The sequence below is a fragment of the Terrapene carolina genome, unplaced genomic scaffold, assembly GCF_002925995.2.
Source record: "Terrapene carolina triunguis isolate 2854851 unplaced genomic scaffold, T_m_triunguis-2.0 Scaffold234, whole genome shotgun sequence".
In the NCBI taxonomy this organism is placed as follows: Eukaryota; Metazoa; Chordata; order Testudines; family Emydidae; genus Terrapene; species Terrapene triunguis.
In genome coordinates this window covers 15,686,400-15,696,307 of record NW_020664585.1, presented here as the reverse complement: position 1 = coordinate 15,696,307, position 9,908 = coordinate 15,686,400, and the positions used below count along the sequence as shown (strand labels likewise).

Genomic DNA, 9,908 nt, shown 5'->3' with positions numbered 1-9,908 from the left:
GCATCAAAGGACAGAACTGAGTTTTCTATACACTTCAAACACTTGTGACTATAATTCTTGCACTTGGTGTTTACATATTTGAGGGTGCATATCTTCATATAAGTGATGTAATCAGATTAGATTAAGTGCATTTTAATCCTTCCTGTTGGTAAAATTATGCAGACATTTCTTGTATGTTATGTTAAATTAGTAGACTTAAGCAGGCCTCTTACACCAGTTTTAGGTGTTTGCGTTTGCTAATTGAGGATTGTTCCTGCTTGATGAGATACATACAGTTTTCTTTAGCAGACCAGTATACCTATTACTTCCTACAAGGCTGTAGTGCCACATAATTCTGGATGGTAGAATTTATAATACTCCTGGCACAACTCCACTGGTATGATGACCTCTTATGGCAGACAGTAGTGGAAAAAGACATCCTTTGACCTATCACTGGATGTAATTTAATACAGTCTCATATAGGTTCTTTCATTACAAAAAGATAAGTAGGAAGCTGCGTTTTTTTTAAGTCTTAATGACTTTCAAAAGCTCTTTTAACCATGCTAAAGGATCAAGAGTGCTGTTTGCGTTAGAAAAAAAATTATAAAACCTACTTATATTGTAGATAGGACCATGGATCACTCATGATGTGCCATTCACTGACTCTTAAGGACCATCTGTTTACCAGAGATAGTAAGGTTTTTGTTTTTTTTGTTTTGTTTTTATATTTACTTAATGTTAGGGATGAATCTAACCTTGTTAGACAACATGCCATGGAGCTCCTCAAACCAGAGCTTCCCATGTTTTTTGCTGTGTGCCCCACCACCACCATGTGAGTGGCATAAGAGGGTCCCCTAATCCTGCCCATCCAGGGCAGAAAGTGACTCATTGAGACAAGCAGATGGCAGGACCCAGCTGGGCCTCCCTGGAGAAGTGCATAGCCTCCCTTTCATTCCTGCAGGGTTTAAAATAGACAGGGCTATGGCTTTCTGATAGAGTGGAGGGCCACAAACAAGAATGCTCAGGAAGATTGCAGTAGTCAGTGAAGCGTGGGAAAGCAGCAGGCTATGGGTGGGGTTGCATGTGCTCTCTTGCCCCAAACCTCCCTGTATGTTCTCCCTAGCCTGGACACCTGGAGCCCCTCACCCCAACTCTCACACCCCAGATAACCTCCCACAGTTTGAAATACAATAGTGTAAGCAATACACTCCAACAATCACTTTCTAAATTTGGCACTGATGTGTTCAGAACTTGCAATCACTTTACCAGAATTTGTGGAGTTATAAAATACTTGCATTTTAGAAAAGTATGAGGAGGTACTAATACTACTACAAAAATATTAAACCTATAATTTGAATATGCAAGATGGAATATAATGTTAATATGCTCCTAAAGTGGGAATAAGTATTATGGTTCAAGCTGGTCCTTTAACAGTGGTTATTAGCAATGGATCTACTTCGTTTCTAACTACTGCTAGAGTTTTGGAAGACTTAAACCAGGATAGAAAACACAACGAAAAGCCTTTACATTCAGTAAATGTCTTGTTAGTTTTTTGGTGGACAATTTTGTTGTACAAAGATTAAAACAACTATCAGTAAAACAATTATTTAAAAATAAACTCAATCTAGTCTTTCTAAACTGTAAAGGTGTAATGACCAATAATATCTAAAAGAGGGAACTGAATTTTGATAGAGGGTCTTAAAAGCCTGCTGACTTCCTCCATTTATGAAATTTAAATTCTCTAAGACAAGACAAACTACATGGGAAAATGAGCATTAAATATGCTTTAAATTTGTGTAAATACCTTTTTGGTGTTATAGTTCCAGATTTGATCAATTTACTATAAAGAAGGTACTCCATTTTATATTAAAGGCAAAAAATAAACTTTTGGCATGAGCAAAGTTCATTTCTCTTCCCCTATTACTAGCACAGCAGATTTTCACAAGTACTGTCTGGTGTGGGATTTGCCCCCTTCCAAACACCAGATACATAAATCAAATGTTTTAGAACTATAAAGCTCCTAGGGAATAAAACAAATACCTCAGCTGTCTCCTCCATAAGGGATCTCAGCAGCATGATGTGTTTGATATGTGTTTTTGATTTAAGATAGTATTGTATGTTTCCAAATACTTAATTTTACTGCCATCTGAATGTAAAAAGCCAAAATGTTATGTATTCATGAAAGCCACTGTAGATTTAAATGGAAGCTGACAAGCAATGTTTTTAAATTTGTTAAAGGGGAGGTGAAGTTTACAAATCTAATTTCAAAATAAACTATGCGTTAAATTTTTTCATTTAAAAGATTTGCTTTTTTATTTAAAAAAAACAACAAAACCTTGTGTTGGAAATGCAAACACAATAGATTATGCTACTGCATAAGAAGCAGAAAACGGGCCATTCTAGTTTTGCTGTTGAGCCTGACTGAAAAAAATTAATACTCATGTACACTTTTCTTTTTTTTTAATCTGTTAATCCCAGGTATTGTTACAATTAAAATAAATTGTCATTACTTCATTGTATGATTTTTCAGTCACTCATGCATGTGTGCTTAGTTTTATTGGCTTGATATTTTTACCCTAGAGTTCAGGCTTTACTTCATGGGCCATATTCATCCTTAGTGAAAGTCCATTGGTATGAATTTTTCCCTAGGCCTTTGTGTAGTGCTCATATCTTGTTAGTATTCACATTGCTTCTTCTGTTTTCCAAGTAAAACACCAAAACAATTTCTGTGGAAAAGCATTTCAAAGAAAAGTGTTTTTGTTTTGTTTTTGTTTTTTTAATTAAACTGAAACATTACTACTTTGTGTTTTAAAGTATCTCAATCTATTGGGTTGCTGTTCTACAAATAGAAAAGCAAAAAGTGGTTTTAAAAAAGGGATCTTAACATAAAAATTAGACTTGAAAAGGAATCTTTAAGTTTTGTATAGAAAACTTTGTATAGTCATTTTCATAAACTCAAGATGTTGGCTACCATGTTCTCAGGATGTTTTTCAGTTTGATTTATTTCCCCTGCCCTTTTATGACAGTATTGCTCACTGTTGATAGTTTCCATTTAGGGACATGTTCTGATGTATTCACCAGGTGTGTGTTGGACTTTAATGGTGTATATGTAAAATTTATGTGAATCATTCTACTTTTGCAGAATCTTCAGTGCTTAGTGAAGAAGAGATACTCAGAATGACAGAAACAAACTTATTTTCCACTTACCAATCTGAAAGTATCCTCCAAGCTCAATAAGGAAACATTTTTCTCTTGATGAAAGGGAAGATTCTTTTTTTTTTTTTAAATAGAATTACTTGCGAAGTCTTTACAACTGCAGATCTCAAATCTTACAATTAGTGTTCTAGATTTGTTTATATTACCCACTTAATGAGCTTCTAAAGGAACAGTATTGATAAAGGCTTGTATAAATGTTTTCACTATGTGTTTAGGAATTTGCATCAGAGGACTTAAACTACATATGGTATTATAGTAATATGATGTATGAAATTAGAGATAGCTCAGACATCCTTTCTTGTGAAATTCTTAGTTATATGTTGGACAAATATACTGCAATAGTAACTCATTCCTATATTTGTAGAGGTATCTAGTTGAATTACCAAATCAAATTGTCAGTTATGAAATTGCAGGTATGGAAATGGGAGTAACACAAATTTGCTAAGGAAGTACTTTTGAAAGTTCAATTGAGATAATTCAGTGGTTACTTCTATTATGCTTACGCTTTCAGTCCTACTGAGGAAATTCACAGGGTTCCATTTTTGTATGTTACCAGCTATTTACTCACTTCAACCCCAGCTTGCCTCCAGAATTTTTAATCTTATTTTATGACAATATATAATATATTGGGGGAGGAGAAGTCTTTAAAAATAATGCACCCAAAAGCTACGTTAAGGGCAGAACATGCTTAAATTTGTGACTTGCAGAATTCTTGCTTGCCTGATTGGCAGAAATTATGCCATCAATATGAACAGAATGGTGATATTTTTCTTGTTGGGATATAGTGATCAGCTGTTTGGGAGAATGGAGAGAATTAAGTTGTGGGGCTAGTGATAATCCTGTGTCCAATTTAGAAACAGCTGAATCCTCTATATAGATTACGAAGGCCTGTGTGTGTGTGTGTGTGTGTGTGTTTGTTTAAGATCTGCTTATTCCTAAACCTTATCGTTAATAATTTTTTAAAAATGCCTTCAGTGTACTTGTTTAAACTTGACCTTTAAATTATTTTGAAGTCTGCATTAATGGGTGTAAATTTCTGTAGAAGAGGAACATATTCAGTAAATCTTACTCTCTAAACTGTGTCCGTGCATACCTTAGATAAGGTAGGTGCATATTAGAAAATTGCTAATACTGAGCTTCATAAGGAGGTAAACACAAGATTGCATAAAAACAAGCGACTTGAATATATTAAATACTGGATGCTTAAACGTTACAACACAACCCAGACTCCTCCCAAAAAATTGTCTTGTCATTATGCATATTGATGAAAGCTGCTGTCTTATGTAAAGCAGACCCTTTCCCAAATGTCATCTCCTGCAATGACTATTTTTTTTCTACAGTCAGGGTGATGTATCCTGTGTCCGACATAAATGTAATTAATTTTCTGAGTTTGGGGTGTCACTGGGAAATTTTCAGAGCTCTACGCACAATGCTGATCAGATATGAGAGTTGCAGATTGAAACAAGACTACAATGCAGGTCTGTTGTATTTTTGAACCAAACAGTTTAAATACAAATGCTATTTTCAAAGCAGCGATGGAGTGGTCATGTTGTTTTTCCCCCGCCCCCAACTCTATGGTTAAATTTGCCTAATTTAGAACTTTTTTCAGCAGCCACCTAGAAGATGGGCACTGCATTTTACTAGTAGTGGCAGTCTAGGTGGAAATTTTGAGACTTCAAAGTACTTTAGAAGATTAAGGAATACTCCTACACTGTTCACCACTTCCTCCTTTATCAATACCCACTGGATTTTGTTATTAAATGAAAACCTAGAAAACGGAGGTCTTTATCTTGAAACTAGGGCTGTCAAGTGATTTTAAAACTCGTGATTAAAAATTGTGATTAATTACACTGTTAATAATAGAATACCATTTATTTAAGTATTTTGGATGTTTTCTACATTTCTCAAATTGATTTCAATTACAACACAGAATACAAGGTGTACAGTGCTCACTTTATATTTATTTTTGATTACAAGTATTTGCACTGTAAAAAAAAAAATAGTATATTTCAATTCAGCTAATACAATTGCTGTAGTGCAATCTCTTTATCATGGAAGTTGAACTTACAAATATAGAATGATGTACAAAAAAAGCATTCCGAAATAAAACTTAAAATTTTAGAACCTGTAAATCCACTCAGTCCTACTTCTTGTTCAGCCAGTCGCTCAGACAAACAAGTTTATTTACCTTTGCATGCGGTTATGCTGCCTGCTTTTTGATTACAATGTCACCTGAAAGTGAGACCAGGCATTCTCATGGCACTGTTGTAGCCGGCGTCACAAGATATGTATGTGCCATATGCGCTAAAGATTCATATGTCCCTTCATGCTTCAACCACCATTCCAGGGGACATGCGTCCATGCTGATGGGTTCTGCTTGATAACAATCCAAAGATGTTCACGTTAATTTTCATTATCTGAGTCAGAGGCCACCAGCAGAAGGTTGATTTTCTTTTTTGGTGGTTCAGGTTCTGTACTTTCCGCATCGGAGTGTTGCTCTTTTAAGACTTCTGAAAGCATGCTCCACGCCTCGTCCCTCTCAGATTTTGGAAGGCACTTCAGATTTTTAAACCTTGGGTCGAGTGCTGTAGCTATCTTTAGAAATCTCACATTGGTACCTTCTTTGCGTTTTGTGAAATCTGCAGTGAAAGTGTTCTTAAAATGAACATGTGCTGGGTCATCATCCGAGACTGCTATAACATGAAAACAGAGCAGGGGCTATACAATTCTCCAAGGAGTTCAGTCACAAATTTAACACATTACAGTATTTTTTTTTAATGAGCATCCTCAGCATAGAAGCATGTCCTCTGGAATGATGACCGAAACATGAAGGGGCATGTGAATGTTTAGCATATCTGGCACGTAAATACCTTGCAATGTCAGCTATAAAAGTGTCATGCAAATGCCTGTTCTCACTTTTTGGTGACATTGTAAATAAGAGGCCTGTAAATGTAAACAAACTTGTTTGCCTTAGCAATTGGCTGAAGAAGTAGAACTGAGTGGACTTGTAGGGTCTGAAGTTTTACATTGTTTTTGAGTGCAGTTATGTAACAAAAAAAAATTTGTAAATTGCAGTTTCACAACAAAGAGATTGCACTATGGTACTTGTATGAGGTAAACAAAAAATATTATTTACAAATATTTGTGAAAATGATCAAAAATAATATGCTTTGATTGCAATTGCAACAGCATTCAATATATATGAAAATGTAGAAAAGCATCCAAAATATTTAATACATTTTAATTGGTAATCTATTGTTTAATGGTGCGATTAAAACAGCGATTAATTGCAAAACAATTTTGAGTTAATCGCGTGAGTTAACTGCAATTAATTGACAGCCCTAATTAAAACTCTTTGGATACCTTTTAGAATAAAAAGTGATGTAAAATCAAATTCTGTTCTAAGAGGGTGCAGAAAGAAAGTTGCTAGCTGATATTCTGAGATTTCATAGTTGTACATGAGAAATTTATTGATTTAAAACTACCAACGTAGATTTAGAGGCTCTGGTTGGTGGTGCTGTATGCTGCCATGCAGCAGTCTTCGGTTTAATTTCTTGTCCTTCTCTCTTATTCCTCAGGCTCCCATGGGCTTTGAGTGCTGCATAGATACACAGCAAGCATGTTGCTTAAAAGCTTCCCTCTATCCAATTGAAATGTGACACTGAAAGGTGTGCAGTCCCGTTTGCCTATGCAGCTTCATCTCAATCTTATCTGATCAAATTGATCTCGTTTTGAAGGGGGAGGATGGTAAATTTTGAAATACTGAAGTGATGGATAGTATAGGTCTCACCAAAGGGGACCTCTGGGTCATTACACTTCCTCCACTCATCTCACTTCTCTAAAAAAGAGGAAGGGTTACAAATTTAGCCAAATGAAGGCTCCAGGAAAAGCTTATATTCAAGGAAGAGCTTCAGTTCAGGTGTGCTGGGAGGGCAGGTTAATTGACTGAATTACTTTAAACTGCTGCACCTTATTTGTAATCTAGAGCAAGGGGTTTTTTTGTTAAGCCTCTGGGAATCTGCTCTTGAACTTACTGGGAAATTAGGTATGTATTTGGCCTCTTACAATGAGCAATATTAATATTCACCTGACCAAAATTGGGATGTTTAGTTTCTAGCTACCAGTGTAGCTGTACTAGTACTATCCTCTAATGTAGAGAAGGAAAGCTATTATTTGTTGTGGGGCAGTGTACTCCTGGTTGAAGCAAGGTAAGCTCTAGCAATATACATTGTGGTCTATAGGAAGGGTATGCATTGGGGCAGCTATAACTTTAGCTGGCCCCTAATGACTAGAATGGGGGCATATATCCCGTGTAAACCAGACTTCAGATATTTTTTTTTACTTATAAAATCCTAAATGGCCTTGCATCTAAGGAAGACCACCTCTCTCACCATGTGATACTGGCTCCACTGTGACCAGTGAGGGTACTTGAGCTTGAACCCCTTTAATATGAACAAGAGGGAGCTGCTCACAGCAACATTCTCTGTATAGAACCTTTTGGCAAACTTTCTGCTCTGTCACCTTAAATCACATATTATTTGTGCCCCCTTACTGGACTGGATGAAACCCCTTTCAAAACAGTAGAGCAAACAAGTCAATTCTGGGTTAATTAAATCATTTATGCAAAAATTAAACTTCCAGGACCCTCAAACAATTAGAGGAACCTAGCAGTGGTTTGAATACTAAAGACCATGATTCCTTGTTTAATAGTAAATCAAACTTGGGTCTGTGATGCTGGTGTTCTTCCTTACACGCCCTAATCCTGCGAGCTGTTTGGCATAGAAGGACCCCTCAATGCAGAGCCCTGCTGAGTTCAATGAGACCCTTGATGAGGCTTGTCCATGAGCAGCAGCTCACAGTACCGAGTAGGGTGACCAGATGTCCCGATTTTATAGGGACAGTCCCGATTTTTGGAGCTTTTTCTTACATAGGCTCCTATTACCTCCCACCTCCGGTCCCGATTTTTCACACTTGCTGTCTGGTCACCCTAGTACCGAGGCAATAGTATTTGATATGCAAGTCTGGATTGTGTTGTGCAATCTGATAACTGATGAACTTCAACTTTTGACTGTCGTGAAACAGTTCCATAGAATTTAAACCAATAGGGTTCTCTAGAAATAGTTAAATCGACCCTTTCCACATTGGTTCAAAAAGCCTCTCCATCCCTATAGCAGGAATATAGGTGTCTACTGAATTCTAAAGGAGGGGTTAACAAAAATTCTATAGAACAATTATCAAGTCGATAGGACGTTAGGGAGGAGCGTGGTAGGAATTTGCGTATGTGGTGTTTTAATCTGTAGCCAGATGCCTGCTTGTATTTGTCCACAGCTCGTTTGTGGCTTGTTTGTAGCTTCTATTGTGCAGATCATAAAGCTTGTGCATTGTGCAGCCTCTATTTGCACTGCAGTTTTGAATGTACGTGTTAGTATGCTAAGTGTCTATGGTCCTGTATGTCTGAATTCTGCGTGGGGAGGGTGCTCTCTCTGTCTTAGTGCAGTTCTACCTTAAGGGGCTCGTTGACATCAGCTGAGTGGGCTGGTCTGTGTGGGTGGGATTTCCTGTGCTGGAGGTCAGCTGTTCTCAATCCCTCTTTCTCACTCCCTTTCTCTCTGCCTCGTCCCTTCTTTCCCCCTTTCCCTGCCTTGCCTCTGCATTGGAGGGTCCTCGCATCTTTCTCTCCCTCCCTCCCCTCCCTCCCTGGTGCCTCTTGGGTTGGAATACATAGTGATGTGTTAACTACAGGATGCCCAGCAGCACTGGAAAGAGGTTTAAACCTACTAAATACATCCCTGTCTCCACAGCAGCTGCCTTATTAGTGGGTTCGACTACTTTATTTTTTGTTTTCACGTAAGTAAAGCCGGGCTTCTCTCTCTGGAGGGGCTGGACTGGGTGACTCTGTGGGGACTGGCTGGGGGGCAGTTTGGCTGGGGCTGGGCTTCCACTGTCTGGGTTGCTAGGGAGGGGGGGTTCGTGGCTTGACAGCTCCTCAAGGCCCTGACGCTGCTGCTCCTGCTCCCCACGCCTTTTGCTATCCCTCCCTGGCTTCAGTTTGCAGAGGTTTGTTCTATTTCCCAAGCATAAAAATGTGTCTGACTGTTGGGGGTTTATTTGCCATGAAATGGTGGCTCTCTCAGACTCTGGCAGCTGCTGTCTGTGCACACCAAAGGCGCCAATTAACTACCATCCTCTCCCCCTTATATGCAAATAGAGTCGATTTATGTGTGTGTGAGAGAGACATATATCTGCAGAGGTAAAATGCTTTTGTGCCATTAGAAATGAAATCTGGCCAAAGTCTGTGGATGGGGGAGGGGAGGTGCGGGAGGAGAGAGAGAGAAGTGGCCTTTTGTATTGAAAAATCTCATGGGTTTCTGGGTTTTTGTTTTCTGTTTTGGTGTTTTGTTTGTTGGTTTTCTTTATCAGCGTCTCAGAAGAATTCCGCCCCCCCCCCCATCATTGATGTATCTTTTTACATAATTGTCCCTGAAGCTTCAGAATCTGATATACAGACTTAGGTTTTGGTTTGTGTTGTTTCTGCGCCCCCCCGCCCCATCTTTCTTTTGCTCATTTCTTCTCCCCTCCCCCCCATTAGATGCAAAATTATGCTCTGGCTCTGAAGACACTGGCTTGCAGCTCTCCAGTAGTCATATTAATATGTGAGTCGTGTCCTGCTTTAGCTCTCTTTCCCCTCTCTTTATGTTACATTGAGTTAGAGA

General features: G+C 38.2%; 1 protein-coding gene across 3 annotated transcripts in view; it reads left to right on the top strand.

Moving 5' to 3' along the window:
• The first annotated feature begins 8,815 nt into the window (after positions 1 to 8,815).
• ZDHHC8 (zinc finger DHHC-type containing 8) overlaps positions 8,816 to 9,908 on the top strand; it is a 237,827-nt gene continuing 236,734 nt past the window's right edge. For all 3 annotated transcript variants that reach the window (XR_002907939.2, XM_024197087.3, XM_024197085.2), the window contains exon 1: positions 8,816 to 9,042. Coding sequence is in view for 2 of the 3 variants with exons in the window: in XM_024197087.3 (XP_024052855.1) it covers positions 8,939 to 9,042 (104 nt within the window). In the remaining variant the exon portion in view is untranslated. The remainder of the gene's footprint in view (positions 9,043 to 9,908) is intronic.